Source organism: Rhinopithecus roxellana, chromosome 14 (genome assembly GCF_007565055.1).
Source record: "Rhinopithecus roxellana isolate Shanxi Qingling chromosome 14, ASM756505v1, whole genome shotgun sequence".
NCBI classification, from domain to species: Eukaryota; Metazoa; Chordata; class Mammalia; order Primates; family Cercopithecidae; genus Rhinopithecus; species Rhinopithecus roxellana.
In genome coordinates, this window is record NC_044562.1 from 70,365,089 (window position 1) to 70,385,651 (window position 20,563).

Consider the following 20,563-nt stretch of genomic DNA (forward strand, 5'->3'; position numbering starts at 1 on the left):
CTGCCTCAGCCTCCGGAGTAGCTGGGACTACAGGCGTCCGCCACCTCGCCCGGCTAGTTTTTTGTATTTTTTAGTAGAGACGGGGTTTCACTGTGTTAGCCAGGATGGTCTCGATCTCCTGACCTCGTGATCCGCCCATCTCGGCCTCCCAAAGTGCTGGGATTACAGGCTTGAGCCATCGTAAAATTGTATTTTCACAACTAAAGGATGTGTGCCCCGAAGACACTTCTATGGATATACTTAGCACAGACAATTAAAATGAGGTGTGCTGTTAAAGTCAATTTTTTCCCTATGCGATTGATCTCAGGGTTTTTTTTTTTTTTTCATATTTTTTATGAGAAAGTAGAAGCATACCTTTATAAGTGGATGTATATTATGTGAGAGACATGACCTCTTTAAAAATGGTTTTACAACCAGCCGGGCGCGGTGGCTCACACCTGTAATCCCATCACTTTAGGAGGCCGAGGCAGGCGGATCTCTAAGTCAGGAGTTTGAGACCAGCCCGGCCAACATGGTGAAATCTTGCCTCTACTAAAGATACAAAAAATTAGCCAGGCGTGGTGGTGCATGCCTGTAATCCCAGCTACTTGGGAGGCTGAGGCAGGAGAATCACTTGAGCCCAGGAGCTGGAGGGTGCAGTAAGCTGAGACCGTGCCATTGCACTCCAGCCTGGGCGACAGGGCAAGATTCCATCAAAAAAAAAAAAAAAAAAAAAAAGTTTCACGATCAATTAAAAGCAGATAATGCTGCTTATTATGTTCCCCTCCCATAAAATCACAATGCATTTTCACATATTGCCGCCTCTAGAAAATCCTTACCATAAATAAACAGATCCACTTTTTAAAGCCAGCATTTTCCAAACTTATTTGGCCGTGGAACCCTTTTTACTTCTTCTCTTAATGCCATTTAACATTCAGAAGAACTAGTATTCTGTAGAATACTTCTTGATAAAGCTTATCTTCACAGATATGGGTTTTTTTTTTTTTTTTTTTGCCACTTATATCAAGACTGTAGACTTGGCTCTTGGTGGTCCCAGGAAGTTCCCAGTGTGTACCAGCAGATACAGGCAGCATTCCTAATAGGCCTTGGCCTGAGACAAAAGGCACTGAGGGGTTTGGCAGTCTAGAAAACCTGCCAGGGACCAAATCTGATAGTGTAAATAAGGGATCCATTTGGAAATGGAAGTATTCTTGCTTAGATGACTTTACTTTTAAAAAACCCCTCAAAGTTGAGTTAGTACCATGCTCCATTCTCTGAGGGCTAAGATGGCACCTTGCTTGCAGAAAAGTGAGAATTTTTAGTGCAAGGTTGATCAGAGAAAAATTCCTGACATAATTATAGGGGATTGTGAGCTTCCTGAAGGTCAGAACATGTCTTATTTCTCTTTGTACTCCACATGCCTGGGACCTAACGTAAAAATAGTTATCAATGCTTATTGGTTGAATGAATGGCAGATGAATGAACGAATAACAAAGCCTCCCCACACTTTCATGGCATTAATCTGGTTCAGTGGCAAAATCTACCTATTTTTTGTGATTGAATCAGTATCGTGTGAGGCTGGGCAGAATGTAAGATGGAATTACAGAAGGGAACCAAGAGGGAATCTGATGAGGAAGATGCTCAAACCATAGACAGTGGCTGCCTTTGCACAAATACTGGGAGATAGAACACACCAGATCGGAAGCATATGGATATGGGGGAGAGGCCTCCATCCTATGCAAAGAAAGGAGCAGTGCTTCAGAAGCCATGGCGTATTTGTTAAAAGGTGTTGTCGTTGTCCCCATCCCCACCCCCTTAAAGGAGAAAACATCTCCTTATTCACGGAAACAAAGAACATACAGAGTGACTTCTGATCATCTAGCTGATGCAACTTTTGTGCAGTCTGTTAATCCAACACTAATAAGGGAAGAGATAACATTTTGTATCTTGTACAAAAGATTCACACTAGTAAGTGAGGTGCATGTGAGCATGGCTGATTCATAGGAATGATCACATGAGTCAACCTGTGGTTAGCAATGATACTAATAGAATTCTGAATTAGATTTTGAAATCTTCTTTCATTGATAACAACCAGCTTAGTAAAAATGGAGAATCAAATATCAGAAATGTATGCTATAATTATCATTTTCATTATGTAACAAGAAACTTAAAAACTTGGATTCAAATCTGGAACTGGTACAAGCGAGCTGTGTGACCTTGGAAAAGTTACTTAACTTCTCTGAGCCCTGTTTTCCTCATGTGTAAATGAGAAAATAATACTTATATCATGGTCATTGTCAGGAATAATGCTCTAATGTATTAAGCTGTTAATATATAGACCAGTGCATGGTAGATACTTACTAATGGTGGCTTTTATTATTAATAATAATATTAGTGTTATAAAATATGCTAACACACTTATTATCAACCTCCCAACTTGGACTGTAGTCTCTCGACATAGTAACTAGTGTAAGCTGATTAGACAAGCAACCAGTATTTTTTAAAGCACTTACTCTACGCCAGGCTCTAGGATGTGATATGCACATAAGGCATTGCAGAATTTCAACAGCCAAGACAAAGGCATGTAGCATACGTTTTGAAACATGTAACTTCAGAGAAATGAACTCTACGTAAGACAAATAGTAACTTACATTAAATATTAATTTATCACTAAGATTCGCCTAGCAAATTTTCACTTATTAAATAATATAAATTAAGGCAAGATTTCAAGAAATAACACATACATGATTAAAATCTAATACCCTCCTTACTAAGCACCTTACTAAGAATAATAATAATTCCTATATTTTACACTATATTATATTCAATAATTCCTACTGAACCTAATCCTGCTGGAAGAGCTGACCACATGTTGGGAGAAGAATTGGGAGAGTCTTTCCAAGAATTGCAGGTCCCTTTACCCTTGAACCGATGGTGCTTTTGGGCTGCCTCCCACTGAAGTTGGAGGAAAGCTTGGGACCAAAAGTTTTCATGCTGCACTTAGATGCAGTCCTTACTTCTCTCACTAGCAGAACAGATTGTGTGCAGTCAATCTCCAGCATTTCCAAGTTAAGGCCAGATTGCCCTTTCAATGTTGAAGCCCCCTGCAATAAGCGAGAAAGAACAGAATGATCTAGATGGATCTTTAACCTGAGTCCCACGGCTGCCTTTTACACTGTGGGCCTCTCTGGGATGTCTCTTGATTGTTAAGATGTTCTAACTCCCATTTCTTAAACAGAGTTGGAAATAAACGTTTTTGAACTTTTTTTTTCTTTTTTTCTTTTTTTTTTTTTTTTTTTTTGAGATGGAGTCTCGCTCTGTTCCCCAGGCTGGAGTGCAATGGGATGATCGCGGCTCACTGCAACCTCTGCTTCCCAGTTTCGAGCACTTCTCCTGCCTCAGACTCCCAAGTAATGAACACTTTGCAGAACTGATATTGTTAAGGAATGGGTTGTTCTACATAAATGAAATTTACAGATAACTCAAAGTAATCCGTTTAAGTATCAATGAGTATTTTATTAATTTAAAATGGAAATAGTCATGTGTTTTAATTATTGATTAATACTTAATATAGACTACAATCTACTACATGCTGGGAACTGTAATAGGCATTTTCAAATATTTTACTGTTCTCATAAATAACAGGTTAGGTAGGTAATATAATCTTAGAGAGAAAGAAACTGACTCTTAAAAAGGCCAAGTAACCGTCTGAAGCTACTACTTGGAGGAAGAGCTGAGATTTCACTCCAAATCCAGATAACTTTTTGGAGTTCCACACTGAGATATCATAGCGTGACTGCGGACTGGGAGGCCATAGTAGAAGGCTGTCAGCCTTTCACGTAGAGTAGATAAAATGCACTCTGCAGAATATTCACAAGGTCTTCTCCTACGGAAGGTCAAATATGCTTTGTATAAGACAGTTGTTCTGAACACTCAGAAGTCACAGAAGGTTTAGTTCATGAAGCGTTCCCTGATCCCCAGAGCCAGAAATTATGTCTTTTTTTCCTCAGAACATCCATAGCACTTTGATTGGACCTGGAGCACATTTCTACACTGATTAGTATTTGCATTGTTTTATGTGCATTATTTTTACTTATTATCTCATCTCATCTTTCTTACTAGTCTGTAAATTTCTTAGGGACAGAGACTGTGTCAAATTCATCGAATATCATTTGCAGCATCTAGCCTGATACATAGAAAGTTCTATGTATTAGGAAGTTTCTTTCACAGATGATTTCTTTCATAGATGAATGAACTACAAAAGCAGTTACCCGAGAATGTGTCTGCTCATGGTCCTTCACCAAAAGCAAGAAAAGCAGTTTGATCCAAAAAGCTGGTGTGGGGGAACCATTGATAGGCCCTGCTCACTCACCCTCTGTCCTCTTTCAGGAGCGGTTCCGCCCTGGCCCAACTCTATGGAACCTCTGCTACCTTGGAGCATCACCATTTCAACCACGCTGTGATGATCCTTCAAAGTGAGGTACAGACCTGATGTTCTGCTTCTTTCCTTAACGGAAACCAAACAACTCTTTGTTTCCTCCCTCTCTTTTTTTGTGGTGCCACAGGTAGATACAAAGAAGTGGGAAAATCATTTCTAAGTCAACTTAATGGGCCTTAGTGGCTTTTTCTGTTCTTTTAGATGCCTGAGCAGGACCTTGCAGAGTCTTCCTGAGCTGATTCACTTGGATTTCATCATTGGTTAGGAGGCTTTTCAGATTCACTTAGCAGGGTAACAGATACAGACTACTTGTCACCAGAGCATGACCTGACCTTCCTCAAAGAATACAGAGCACTAAGGAGACAACTTGATCCAAATAGTGAGCAGCCCAACATTCCCATTTGGTGAAACGCTCAGTCATTTTAAGAGATGGTAGAAGCAAAAACAGGGGGAGAAAGTTACATTTTATTAGCACAGTTGAGAAACTATACAACTTAAAAGAACTTAAAATTGCTGGTGGGACCAGTTAGGAAGTGAGAACTGCAGCTAAACTTAAGACCCAGGGCTAATGCCATATGCCTGATTTTGCTTCATGTGGCAATGCAGGAGTTAGAAGTAGTTGGAAATTTATACTTTTAGCCCTCTGCAGAGAAAAACAGAAACCACTAACTGACTCTGGCTGCGGCATCTGAGTTTTAAATTGCCAGGAAAGGATCTGTTTAATTTTCTGCAAGCGTACAGACTTTTTTTTTTTTTTTTGAGGCCAGAAAGGGATCATCTGTTCCCCATTATTTGTCAGTTCTCTAGCTGTGCCATTAATTATTATTATTATCATCATTAAGGCCCTGCTTCGCTGGAATGGCATCATTAAATATGGAGGTTTTTTCCTCCAGCGTATCTTGAGAAAGCATGTCTTTTGCAATATCATGGAGGCCTTCGACCCCATAAAGGAGAGTTGGCAGTCCGGAACCTGAATGCAGGCTGCAAAAGGGAAAACCTGCTAGAAATGATATGTTTTCAGTTGGGAATGAAACACCAAGAGTTAGGCTCTCAGTAACTGGCAGAAGCCAGCATCCTGGCCTCTGTGGCTATGGAATTGTCCTCCAAAAGCAGTGCCTTAGCTGAGAACTATGGAAGAACTTTGGTTCAAACTATCTTTTCTGTACTGGTAAAGGTGGTGAGTATACACCCCTGACAAACCACCACCTTTGTAATAACAAGTATTATAAACAGGATATCAGGTTTTCTCAGGGAAACAAACCCCACTCACTCAGAATTTGTGTTCATGCAAACAAAACACATTGGCCGTCCTTCACCCTGGGGCTCCCTATGAAGAACAGAGACTATCAGTGACGGAACCATGCACTGTCCCAGCACTGCCTCCAGTCCCCTGTGGTCCTGCCCATCGGAAAGGCAGAAATGCAGGTGCTATTATTGTTCCACTTTCCAAATGAGCTCTGGTGCAGAGAAGTTAGATGGCTTGAGGAAGTTTGCCCAGAACTTTCTTCCTCCACATCTGTATGTCTTTCCATTAACACCACACTCACCACCTCCCTAAACAAAGAATAGACGCAGTATTTCAGGGAGACTCAAATCTACTTCAGGGACCAAAACGTTAAGGCACTGTAGAAGACTAATTTGCATATAAACAATATACTGATTGCAAATTAACTTTTTAAAAAAATTAAAGCTGATCTGGCTAGCACTGTCACTCTTAGCTATAAATGGCATTAGTGATTATATATCCTTCAAAGTACAGTCACATGCAACATGTTTTGGTCAACAAGAGACCACATTGGTATGACAGGGGTCCCATGAAATTATAATACAGTATTTTTACTGTACCTTTTCATGTTTAAATAGGTTTAGATATACAAATACCAACCATTGTGTTACAGTTGCCCACAGTATTACAGGCAGTAACATGACATATGGGTGTATAGCCTAGGAGCAACAGGCTATTGCATACGGCCTGGGTATGGAGTAGGCTGTACCATCTAGTTTTGTGTAAGTGCACTCTATGGTGTTCACACAATGAGGCAGTCACCTAACAATGTATTTCTTGGAATGTACCCCACTGTTATGTGATGCATGATTGTAATAAAATGCACATCCTCATAAAATAATCCACATCCTCAAATTCAGACCAGATTTCTCCATATCTCAATGTTAACTTTTACTGTAACTTGCTCTGAAAGGCTGTGTTTCTTTGGGAGATTCTGGGTGTGTGACTGGACCCATGTGACTGCTTTTCCATAGCTTCCTACCAATTTTTCCCTGGCCCCAGAACACTTGCCTGTGATTGACCATTGGGAATGCACAGGCAAAAAAACCTGGGCAGAATTATGGTGCAGCATTCCTTTTGTTATTTGTCTTCTTCTTAATGACTGAATTAAGGATCTGAAGAGCTCATTTGAAAATTATTATTAATATTGGACCTGGTCCCAGGTAGAACCAATATACTCTAGTCTTTAAGGAGTGGCAGGTTCACCCAATGAAATAAATTAACTCGGGGAAACAGATTATCATCTGGTGCCTGGTAAGAGATAATTTACTAATTGATATCCCAGTTCCCTGAAATAATTAATTTACCTCTCATTGGAGAGTGGTTCATTCTCGGGCAGTTATTCCACCACTTTCCTTCTCCAGCATCTTCTGGCTCTCAACACGAGATTTAAAACTGGTCCAGTTCCCAGGCCATATGCTCATGAGTTCATATTTCACACTAAGAAAACCTGAAAAATGAAAAGTCCTGACTTTAAAAACAAACTAAGTGAATTGTTGGTCTGTACGGGTTTTTCACTTTACTAAAGACAAATGTTTTAGCCTAAGTGTAGCTAACACAAATGTTGATGAAAACAAGGGTACCTGTCAAAGGTATGAAGATAAAGATGTCATCCCAACTTTACTTAGGTAAATGTCATTTTAGAGTCCCACTGTGCCAAGAACAATGTCTTATACATCCTAGCTATTCAGTAATTATTCATATTGACCATCCTGAATTTAGCCTGCCACACACTTCATCAAAGTGCACCTTAATGGTGGGAGGCAGGGTTCCTCTGCTTCAGCAGCAGTGACATGTTGGGCCAGGTAAATCTTTGTTGTGGGGGTCTCCTGTGCATCATGGATGTGTAGCAGCATCCCTGGCCACTACTGCTAGATGCCAGTGGCACTCCAGCCAGTGTGACAATCAGAAGTATCACTAGACCTTGCTGAAGTTCCCCATTGTCGAAATCGCCCCCAGTGGAGAACCACTGTTCTAATGGCTTTTTATTTTTCTTAAACTCATTTGTTGCCATAGCACATGTTCCCAAAATGCCAGCCTAAACCTTTACTGGTAGTGAAAATGGCATTTATTTTAGGGGGAGAAATGTTTCCAAATGTTTCACAAACTCCTTCTCTAAGTAATTCCATAGGAAATGGGTAGTCAGATGGAATTGTGGCCACAACATATTCACAGTAAGATAAGTTCCAACAATTTCAGATTTTCCCTTTGAGACTAAGTACATAACAAAGTGTCCCTTGTTAGACTTTCTCAAAAATGACTGTGCATTCTGGCTAAGCTATGTTTGCCGGGAATCTGTTTATATTTATGCAAAATTTCACTTTGCTTTTTAAAAAGTGATTTTTTAATGTTCCCAGACTTTTTTTAATAGAGGAAAAACATGTAATCAATAACCACAGACTTAATGTCCTTTGTGACTTCTTACTTTCTCATTACAGGGTCACAATATCTTTGCTAACCTGTCCTCCAAGGAATATAGTGACCTTATGCAGCTTTTGAAGCAGTCAATATTGGCAACAGACCTCACGCTGTACTTTGAGTAGGTATTGGCATTTGATCTGTTTGACCAATGGATATCTAAAGTTCCATCCTGTAATTAATCTCCAGTTCTACACTAGAGGTTACCTGGTTATTCTAGCATTGATAGCAATGTGTAAATGAGCTAAATTTTTTGTCGTTGTTTCTCTCTCATATAAATGAAGTCCATTAAAGTGGTGTATATAAGCCAAGAGAATCAAGGAAGGCTATATTCACAAGATTTCTATTTTTCTTCTGTTTTATGAGCCTTGTTTGACACACAACTCTGAAACTAAGTGATGGCCATTTTTATCTTAGATATAACTAATATTGCTATTTAGGACTGTTAATTTCTGGTCAGCTGTATAATGGCATTGATAATGAAGATGAAAAATATTCAGTGATGGAAAATTAACTAGCAATCCAACAGTTCATTCCTTGATTCTTTTCTATCTCTTTCTTAGAAGAGCTTTCTCACCTTTTCACCAAAGTTCGGGCCTTTCTCTGAGCTGGAAATTGCACCCTCCCATTTTCAGTGGGACCTGCTTTAACAGATGCCACCTCTTTTAGCAGCCTGGAAATGTCTTCCACCACTCATTTGCACTGTTTTCTCTTATCTTAAAGACTAAACCATGTCACTCCCTTAAAAAAATTATTTCATTTGACCCCATGGAGATCTTTAATTGCTTTTCTATTTACCTTTCTTTTACTGTCTACCTTTTTAAATAAACAGAGCACATTTAGTACCTCTATTTTCCTAACAACCATTTACACCATGAAGAGCAGAGTCCATCTCCGCACTCTATCAAAAGTGTACTCTCAGAGGTCACCAAAGACATTTCTCTCCTCAAATTCAATGGCCTGTACTCATTTCTGATAGTTACCATCTGCTTTGAGATATCTGAAGGTTTAATGGGTTATTATCAATTTCTACTCTCCTTGCTTCCCCAATCTCCAGCTGCCTTTCTCTCTTCTTTTCTAGATCCTTGGCAGGTTTCTTTTCTCCTTGCTCCTGTGAATAAGCTCTTGGACCATGTTCTTCTTTCTCTACTCAGATCACTCTCCTGGCCTCATTTCTATGTTACCTCTATTTATGTTATGACCTGTGTGTAGAAGACTCTGAAATTCTTCGCTGTAACCCTCCCTCACACCGTAGACCTGTATCTCCAACTTCCATCTCAAAAACCTTCTGTGTCCTCATTGCTTTCAAAGTAAGTTCTAAACTTGGTTTGACTTTCAAGACCCTCTATAATCTGCCCCCAACCTTTTTTCATTCTTACCTTCCACTTCTCCCCTACATGACTGGTCTACGTCAACCAGACTAGTCTACGCAGCACCCTTTGGAACACCATATGTAACGTTCCCTGTGCCCTCACTGTATCACCATTTCCACATGGAATCCTGTTCCTCCACTCCCCATCTTCCTGACTGACCATACTTTAGGATCGCTCTCTTCTATCACTTCTTCTAGGAAGTCTTGTGTCACTCGCTTTGAAATGACTCCCTTTGAAAAGCACTGTGGCATTGCATCAGTTAGAATTAGGTTCAATTGTAAGGGATGTTCAAAGCTTAAGACACTAAAAGCTCAAAGAGATTGCTAGGAAGTCACTCTATAGAATGCTCAGTACCCAGTAAGTCCTCTGCTAACACAGCCAGGTCACTCCCTTTATTCTACCTTTAGAAGGCCAGAAATTTATCCTCTGGAGAAATAAAATGAAGAGCTCTGAACTGAGGAGAAGTACAGGGTGGGAATGAGATACAGTGCTCAGAAGAAGGGATTAAGTTAAATGGAACCAGTCTCTGGATTGAAAACCTATAGTCCATAGCCAAGCACTTAGAAGCTAGGAGTCTATAAGCCACACACCCAGGGTTGTTAGATTTAGCAAGCAGAAGTACAGAAAGTCCAGTTACATTTAAATTTCAGATAAACAATAAATCGCTTTTTAGAATAGATAGATGTCCCATGAAACATCTGGGACATATTTATACTAAAAATTATTTTTTGTATATTTCAGAATAGCTACAAGAGAGGACTTGAAATGTTCCTAACAAATAGAAATGATAAATATTCAAGGTGACGGATATCCTAAATACCCTGACTTGATCATGGCACATTCTGTGCATGTAACAAAATGCCATATGTACCCAGTAAATACACATAAATATTATGTATCGATACAAAATTTTAAAAATAATTATTTTTTATCTGAAACTCAAGTTATTTTATCTAGCAACTGTACCCCTCCCCACAACACACAGCTCCTATTTAGCTTTTTAATGCCTTACTATTACACGCGGAAAAGCAAGAATCACAGAACATTTCATTAGCATCCGATATGAAAGACAGAGGCCAAAACAAACAGAAAAAAAAATGAAATTCAGAGAAAACAGGGAGAGGAAGAAAACAAAAAAAGCTAAAAACTGGTGTTGGTATTGTCAGAGAGCTAAGATATTGCATCCATGAAACAAGAACAGGATGCTTTTTAAAAATAACAATAGGAGCAACTATGAAAAAGAAAGCACTTACGAAAATTAAGAACATGGTAGCCAAAATAAAAAAATGAAATGAAAGCACTAGGAACACAGGTCAAGGACAAAAGCCAGCAAAGTGGAAAACACTGCTATATTTCATTATATCTATTTTAGTACTATTTGATTTGTTAACTATGTTCATGTATTACTTTGATAAATATAACTTTTAATTAGTTTAAAATATATACTTAAAAATTAAAATCCCAGCTCTGCCACTAATTAGCTGTGTGTCACCAGATAAATTATTTATTTCTCTGAGCCTTTCTTTCAAGTATAAAATAGAGATAACAGTACCTATGTCATGTCTTAGAAATGGTGACATCTACAACCTCATTTGCTTTATAACCTATTTATTTTTCATGTTTTGTGGCCCTTTGGTTGACTTAAATGTCATGATCTTTCATCTGTTTTCTGGATTAATGCTCCTTGATTTGGGATTTATGGAAAGTCTGTATCCTTTTAATGTTTTATTGCCTGTCCCTGACACTTGCAGGATCTTGTGTTATTTTTCTCAAAGTAGAAGCATTCTCCCAAGCCATGTTTCCAAGTAACTTCTAAAGAGAGAGAAAAAAACCCTCAACACTCAGAGCCCATTTATCAAGCCCTGTTAGGGATTTGACGAATCACTGAGTGACCGCTGGCATGCAGTCAACGAAGTTGGTTGCAACTCGTTTTCTCATTACTCTGTTCTTATCTTAATGCTGCAGCCCCTGCTAATGTTTGCTGACTCCCAGAGAAGCTGGCTTGTTCTCTTTTCGTCAGCGTTATTGTTTTTTGAGGTTCTAAATAGCTGCCCATTCTCTAATCTAGACTTTCAGAGGATTGATTCACTTGGCTGTCTAAAGGCATTCAAATATTGCCATATTTTTAGTCAGAACAATTCCTAGGGTTATAATGAGGGGGAAAGCAGCTACTACAAACTGTCACCCAGAAGTTTTTATTTAATAAATGTGCAATTGTGGAATCCGAAGGATCATAGAAATGATGCAATCCAATTCATCTCCTTTTTTGCTGATCAGGCACAGAGGTCCAAATGGTTAAATAGCATAGCTTAGGTCACATAACTCATTACTGGTAAAACTGGAACCCACACTTCCTCTTTCAGGGCTTTTTCTTCAATCACCATGGTCCCCTCTCTAATGGAAGAATCAAGAAAGAATTGTCATTTTAATTGGGGATATATTATGTGATAATGTTGACCCTTTCCAGGTGTTCTGTAATCAGTTTAAACACCAGCTTGGGGTCCCCGTGTCCTCTCCCAAAGCAAAGTTGGAGATAAAGGCTTGCATTCACGTAGTTTAGTTTTGGAAATGACACCAAGAATAAGAGTGAGGGGCTGGGAGAGTGAAATGGGGAAGGAGGGAAGCCAGTGAAAGGAAGGCCACATTTCTTTGTTGTTCACCACTATGGTCAACCAGTCTTGATCCTGCAGGGACCATCTGAAAAGTCTCATACTTTGCACTTCAAAATTATCCACCACCCACCATCCTCATCAATGAAATGTCGATCTGTGGGATGTTAACTCTCATGTACTTCCAGGTTGTGTGTGCCTGATGACTGGGCATTCCTGCAGCCATCTCATCCCCGGTCCCACACATGAAGCCAGAGCAGTGCCAGGACAGAAAGTATGTGATCCGCAGGACCGCTGAGGCACTGCATGTAGCAGCAATGGCAGGAGAGGGGTGGGTGGGCCAAGAGGATATGAGGCCCCCCGTACAACTAGTTTCTGGAAGTCTGGATTATTGTTGGTTCTTCTGCCCTGACTACTCAACTCAAAATTCATAATACAGTTGAAGAAACCAAAAAAGAAGCTCACTGCTTTCCTCTCCTAGAGGGAGAAAGTCACTCTAGGAAAGGGCCAGGCTGGGCAGGGTAGAGCCCTGCCTTTTGGAGACGAGTTTCTGACTCATTCCTGGAGGCAAGATTTCTTGCCATGCTCTAAAAGGAAAAAAATATATAAGATTCACGGAAATGTGGAAAGGCTCTCAAAACATCCACAAAAACTTATGACTTTAATTCCTAAAGACCTTGTGTGTCCTTGGGAGTGTGTGTCATTCAAATGGCATGTGAAAGCAGAATTCACAAGATTAAAATACAAAAACAAACAAAATCCTTAATGTGAATTTCTGAGTTTCACAACCTGAGCCTGGGGTTAATGATTCATTCTGATTTTCCAACTCACTGAAAACGCTTTCCAGTTACTGCTGAGTGACTTTCTGAAACCGATTTCTGTGCCTGTTTCTGAGTCCCTGCAGTGAATAAGGCTTTGATAGTTAAGTAGTAATTTCACCAGCTTTGAGAGTCGGATCTCTCTTTGCCTCAGTTTCCTTGTCAGCAACAGGGGTATAGGTATATCATCCATTCTAATCTCCTAGGATCCTTGTGGCAGTGAAAAGAGATTAATTTTATGAAAGAGCTTTGACAATGTAAAGTACCTTATAAAAAAAGGAATCACTCAGCCAGAAAACTTAATAAAATATGCACCATAAAAGATGATGCTTGTTGGAGTGGACAGAGAGATCTAAAATTACAAATGTTATAACTTCAAAGGGATGGTACAAATGTCCCGTACTATTTATCTGCATGTATATCTACAAAGATGACCTATGTACCTTCCACTATTAATAATAAAAACAACAACTAATATTTTTTGAGTGCTTACTTAGGACCTTTATATATACGTTATGCCATTCAACAGTGAAAGCAGTCCTATTAAAATAGGTACTATTATTAATGTCAACCTAAAAGAAAGAAGCTGTGGCAAAATTAATATAAGTAGGGAGTTTATTTGGGCCAAGATTGAGGACTGCAAGCCAGGAGCATGGATTCAAGTTGCCCTGAATATACAGTCCAGTTAGCAGCAGCTACAAGTGGATTTTCAAAAGGAAAGAAAAGACAATTCCTGCATTGTTTACCAAGAATTTACATTAACATAACATAAGCTATTGATTGGCTTTGTTACATTGTCTCTTGTATCACAAATTCTAGGAACATGAAGATAGTGGGTGAGGCAGCTAGTCAGAAACAAAATGACTTTCAACAGTGGCCCCCAAGCATGGGTTAGGGGAGTGGGGAGCGTGACTGAAGTCCCATACTCATGACTCTCTGGGCCTGCAAGGAGCTCAGACTGCTCTGAGCTGTTTTTCTTTTCGCATTAACCCCACACTACACATGAGGAAAGTGAGGTTTGGAGTGATTCAGTAAATTGCTCACAATATTAAATAGTACATCTGGAATTTGAACCAAGTAGTTAGACTCCAAAATGTTCTTAGTTACTCTGCAGTTATATAATAGTCCGAGAGTACTCAAGGGGAAACTGGGGCCAATCCAGGAAATATTTGGGCATTAGAAACATCAGAAATTTGAGGCTGTAAATGTCTAAAGCTAGTTCCAAACACACTTCATGTCAGCATGCTAAGTGTTAGCAATTCAACTAATGCCAGGCCCCACCACTGGGAGTGCAGGGTGGGTGTGGAGGCTCCAGGTCAGTGGTGTGCAGTACTCAATCTGGTGGGGCTAAGACTGCAATTAGAGGCTTCTTGTGTGCAGTTGAGCTAAGCTGGTGCACCAGGGGTTGAAAATTCTTTAGCTTTAATACAGTCACAGGGGTTGTTGCTATTGGGTAGCAATAAACAGTTTAGCATTGATCCTCAACAGGCTGTGATTACATAACACTATATCTCATCCTCTAGGTGCCTGCTCCATGCCCAGCACCATTCTAGGCATTACAGTATCTTCCTGTATCAGCACTGAAATGGAAGCTCCATGAACGCAGACACCTTACTCTTCAGCTCACTCTTGGAACCCACAAAACCTGACACACTGCCTGACATAATGAGTTCTCAAAATAACTTTTTGATACTGAATTATCATATCAATGTGCAAAGTAGATATTATTAGCCCCATCTGATAAATAGGGAAAACTGGGCTTAAAGAGGTTGAGTAATTTGTCCAAAGTCACTAAGTTGTCTGTGATCAGTTCTCCATGACACAAAGCCTCAGACCATGATTTAAGCCAATAATTTTCCAATAATTCAGATATTATAAATCCACTTGGGTGCTGGATGCTTTTAAGATTGGTTTCCTAAAGTAATCAGACTTATCTTCTAATTGAAAATTTGCCACTTCTCTTTGCGATTGTGGTTTGACTGAACTGACTGCTAGGGCCCTGTGGTCTCTAATCTTCCGCCATTTTCAACATCTAGAGCAATTATGGAAAATGCCCAGTCTGATGGTTTCTTTGTATTTGTCTTTCCAGAGAGATGCAGTGAATAGCATTTCTCAAAAGCATCTAATGATGACAGAAAAATGCACTAAACTATTTTAAATTGTTCAATGTGATAGTTTGGCCATTCTTTTAAAAATTAGATTAATATCTAGACAATTCATTTTAAAAAATTACAGTGGGAACTCAACAAATGTTTCTACTGCTAGGCAGACATTCATTCATCATTCAACAAATATTTATTAAAAGCCAACTGTGTTCAGTGTTCTCAACTTCCACAGTTGCCTGCAGTCAACCAACCCCATATTGGAAAGGATGAAAGCAAACTGATAGTAATAAGGTGTTAATAACTGGTAGAACTTAAGCCATTACTCTATCCCAAACATTATTATATTTTAACAGAGCCTGATGACTTAACTAATTAAAATTATATATTATTATAACATTAGGACAGCAGCCTCTGTAGTAGGTTGATGGAGGAAGTATTTTGGTATTTCTTGACATATTTCAAGGCATTTTTCCATATACTCATTCCATATCCCCATCCACATGATATCACAACTGACTAAAAAATGAGAAATGTATCCAACTAGCACTTCTTAATGGTTTCTCTGTGCCAGGCACTGTGCTAATTGCTGGGAATGTACAAGCAGATAGGACATGGCTCTTACCTTCAGGCACTCAGAGCCCAGTGGTGAAGAGAGAGGGCAGCAACACCCAGCAGCGAAGGGCTGTGTCAAAGTGAATGCAGGAGCAGCTGGAGTGCGCCCCGTCAAGCCATGGCTTACACAGTTTCTTTGCCTGGTGATTGTGGTTTGACTGAACTGACTGCTAGGGCCCTGTGGTCTCTAATCTTCCGCCATTTTCAACATCTAGAGTAATCCTTATCTTTCTACTTCCTGCATTTTGCCAGTTTTATTTGCGCCATCAACAACAGCACAGCATCAAACAGGTCATTTCACTCAGGTTCTTGGTGGGCCCTTGTATTATCAGTGCTAGTCTAAAGCAGGGAGAAAATTCACTTCAAAATTAAATAGAACACTTTTTTCTTTAGTCGTAATAACTGGAGTTAACATCTGTATATTAATTTTCTATTCTCCTCCAATATTTGTATGCAAAAAAAAGTCCAGAAATCTCTCTAGAATCTGCATGTAACAATTAATTGCAGATGTATGATTTGCCTGTTGAGCAAGCTGTAAGAAGACCAAAAGCACCAACTAACCCCATCCACACATCCGCACACCCTGCAACCCCTGCTTGACAACTCTGGAGTTAAAATTGAGGAGAGTTACGGGCCGGGCACAGTGGCTCATGCCTGTAATCCCAGCACTTTGGGAGAACAAGGCAGGTAGATCACCTGAGGTCGGGAGTTCAAGACCAGCCTGACCAACATGGAAAAACCCCCATCTCTACTAAAAATACAAAATTAGTTGGGCGTGGTGGTGCATACCTATAATTCCAGCTACTCGGCAGGCTGAGGCAGGAGAATCTCTTGAACCTGGGAGGCGGAGGTTGTGGTGAGCCAAGATTTCGCCATTGCACTTCAGCCTAGGCAACAAGAGTGAAACTCTGTCTTAAAAAAAAAAAAGAGAAAGAAAGAAAGAAACTGAGGAGAGTTATAGTGATGATTTGCCACCTCAGCAGTAACACCTTCCTGAAGTTTATGGACTTTTAGTAGATTCGAAGGAGTTAGATGAATAGATAGATAAAAAATATGTATACATAAGTACATGTATAGATACATAAATTTGCAAAAAAATCCATGATTAAAATGTACACAGAAATGGTGATTTCTCATTTTACAAATAAAAGATGCCTTGCAGATAAATTACAAACCAGAAAGATTTTCAATGTGGTGATGGGTGACTGGTAACCAATCTTTAGAATTATTTTTGAAAGTAATTTTAGCAGTTCTGTTCAAATGATGCTTTTTTAAAGACTGCTATTTTTCTGAGTGGAACATATGTCAGGAGAGCAGGATAAAAGCCTAATAAAAACATATCTGATTATAAATGAGATTTTCCAGTAAGTTGCTTTCACTAGCTGAGGTACTTACCACTGTCCTTGAAAACCAAGGTTCCCCATGATCTGTGTGAGAAGTTAATGATACAGTTCCTCATGACAAAGAAGTCTGGATCCAGCGAGTGTTGTATAATTTTGTGGATTTTCAAATATTCTTTTTAGCAGTCTCATGCTTCTAAAAATGCCCCTGTTTCTAACAGTTTCACATATGTTCATGCTGTTTACTCTGTTTAATCTATATACACATATACATTTAGATTCTAACACTTTCACATATGTTCATGCTGTTTACTATGTTTAATCTATATACACATATATACTTAGATGCTAACAGAACAGCTGTATGGGCAAACTTGTTCCCAAAAGCACAGTGAATTTCACCTTGTTACTTTGTAATGATTATTACTAGGGAGAAGGTCAGAAATACATCACCTGGAGCTGTGAACCACCAACCTGGCCCAGGCCATCTGCAGTTGTTCTTTGGAGCACCCCCTTATTGATGATGGAAAGAGCCCTGTCTATGTCTGCCTTGATACTTGTTATTGCCTTGGTACAGCAGCCTGTGATGCTGTTACATCACATGAGGGCTGCTGGCCCCACTGTCCATACACTTACAACATGAAAAGCTATCTGGCCCAAAGGTTTATGCTACACATAGTTTACAAAGATTATCTCAGAGGGCAGAACTGGGAGGCTGGAGACTTGTAATCTACCTAGATCTTCCTGTAACTGCCCTGGAATCCTGGACAAGTCACTTCACCTTCCTTCACCTTGAGTTTCCTCACCTATAAAATGAGAGAATTAATACGAGATTTTTCTCAAAAGTTCCAAACAGCCCTACCAGTCTAAAACTATAATGAAAACTCAAGCATAGAAAATAAGTCATTCTATGACCCAGCACTTTTACATATACATGTACATATTCATATGCATAGAGAGAGAGAGAACTCACACAAATTCACAAGGAAACATGTATGTAATAGCAAGAAATATTGGAAATAATATAAATTTTCATCATCCAGGAAATGGGTAAATAAACAGTGGTATAATAATAGATGGAAATAGCATACATCAGTGTGAAGGAATGGCCTAGAATTATATATAACAACATGGGTGACTCTTACAAGCATTGAATGGAAAAAGCAAGTTGCCAGAGAATGCATACACTGTGATGACATTATTTGTATAAACTTTTAAAACATGTAGAGCAATATTATATATAATTTGTCTAGTAAAATTATAAGGATATATGTGATGATGCTTTATACAAAATTTAGAAAATGGTCATTGTATGGTGGGTGGGAAGAAGACAGAAGCAACAGTTGGGAGGTGCACAGGGCCTCAACAGCACTGACAGGGCTTTATTTCTAGGCAGGGAGGTAGATGGAGACTCTATGTGTGTCCATTGTGTAATTTTTATACCTTTTACATTTATTAAACATGCACAATAAATTTATTACATGATCTTGCCGTATCATCACTTCAAAATCCTTTTTGTAGCCTTGTGAAAATGATTAACTCTATCTCCTGATCTTTCAAGAAGGATTTTTTTCAGGAACTTTAAAAAAATTTAAATGTGACCAGGCGTGATGGCTCATGCCTGTAATCCCAGCACTCTAGGAGGCCAAGGTGGGTGGATCGCCTGAGGTCAGGAGTTCGAGACCAGCCTGGCCAACATAGCGAAACCCCATCTCTACTAAAAATTAAAAAAAATTAGCTCGGTATGGTGGTGGCCACCTGTAATCCCAACTACTTGGGAGGCTGAGGCAGGAGAATCGCTTGAACCCAGGAGGCAGAGGTTGCGGTGAGCCAAGATCACACCATTACATTCCAGCGTGGGCAACAAGAGCAAAACTCCATCTCCAAAAAAAAAAAAAAAAAAAAATTTAAATGTACTTTGATTTAAACTTTAAAATATCTCTTTGGCTATTTAATATGTGACTAAATGCATTACCAGATGTGTTACACATGGTTCCACCAGTGACTAGACTTTTCTTTTCTTTTTTTTTTCAAACAGAGTCTCACTCTCTTGCCCAGGCTGGAGTGCAGTACCATGATCACAGCTCACTGCAGCCTTGACTTCTCAGGCCCAATTCATCCTCCCACCTCAGTCTCCCTAGTAGCTGAGACTACAGGCGCGTGCCACCAAACATGGCTAATTTTCGTATTTTTTGTAGAGATGGAATCCCACCTTGTTTCTAAGGCTTATTAAACAGAGTATATAGATTGAACAGAGTAAAGAGCAAACTACTGGGATCAAGCAATCCTCCTACCTTGGCCCTCCAAAGTGCTGGGATTACAGGCATGAGCCACTATGCCTGGCCTCTCATGTTTTTCTTGACAAAAGTATACAAGTATACAATCAGTTCCTCATGATTCCTATTATCCAGAAAGATTCCTATTATCTCCTAAGAACATAATCAAACCTTGGGACAACAGAGTAAATAGAACCTATCATGAAGCAGCCATCCTTTTGTCTGTGAAGGAAGAATCAAATTAGTATGCTACGTTTTGATATATCTGACAAAAAGACTCCTCTCACTGTCCCCGAGGAATAGTGGATGTTTCCTTTTGTCCTAGCATTGCTAATGTGATGTGAAGTCTATGACTGATTTTGATTCTGTTAAGACTTTCACACCAGCAAGTCTAGCTGTTAAAATTTCTGTCATTGGGGAATTTATTCTCGTGATGCTGTTTGATTGTCATATCACAGATTTGTATTTTTTAAAGAAAGGAATTTGGGCCGGGCACGATGACTCACACCTGGAATCCCATCACTTTGGGAAGCTGAGGTGGGCAGATGACCTGAGGTTGGAAGTTCGAGACCGGCCTGACCAACATGGAGAAACCCCATCTCTACTAAAAATACAAAATTAGCCAGGCCTGGTGGTGTATGCCTGTAATCCCAGCTACTCGGGAGGCTGAGGCAGGAGAATCGCTTGAACCTGGGAGGCAGATCGCGCCTCAGAACCAGTGAGCCAAGATCACGACACTGCACTCCAGCCTGGGCAACAAGAGCGAAACTCCATCTCAAAAAAAAAGAAAGAAAGGAATTTGTTTTCTGCAATGAGTTAGGCACCCAGGGAACATGTTTTCACTCTGCATCAAAGATGTTATGTTCCCTATAGTGCACACACTGTGGGCAGATACAACAATAGTCAGTGGAAGGGAGTCAGATATTGGATGGAAATGGTGTTCTTACTTCCTACAGCTTGTTATGTTGCCCATTTGGTTCAAGTTAGAATCTACTCTGCAAGAATCTGACAGGGCTTTTCTTGAATAGATTTTGTGTTGTTTACTTACTTCAATCTCTCCAAATGGCAACTGGAAGCCCCTAGAAAAATTAGGATCTAGGTGAAACCAGTGTTTAAAGAGTTTGTTTGTTTAATGATTAGCTTTCTGAGATAATCATTCTCATTCTTTCATCAATTCAACAAATATTTATTGAGCTTCTATTACATGTCGGGCATTGTTGTAGGTATTGAGGGGCAGAAGTGAACAAAAGTGGGCCAAGCCTTTGTCCTCATGAAGCTTGCATTCTAGCAATTTCTTGGAATAACTCATA

The 20,563-nt window shown here is 39.6% G+C and overlaps 1 protein-coding gene across 2 annotated transcripts in view; it reads left to right on the forward strand.

The window, feature by feature from the left end:
* Positions 1 to 20,563, forward strand: part of PDE11A (phosphodiesterase 11A) — a 482,346-nt gene that overhangs the window by 403,059 nt on the left and 58,724 nt on the right. For both annotated transcript variants that reach the window (XM_010382456.1, XM_010382461.1), the window contains 2 exons: positions 4,369 to 4,459; positions 8,141 to 8,241. In XM_010382456.1, the coding sequence (XP_010380758.1) occupies positions 4,369 to 4,459; positions 8,141 to 8,241 (192 nt within the window). The remainder of the gene's footprint in view (positions 1 to 4,368; positions 4,460 to 8,140; positions 8,242 to 20,563) is intronic.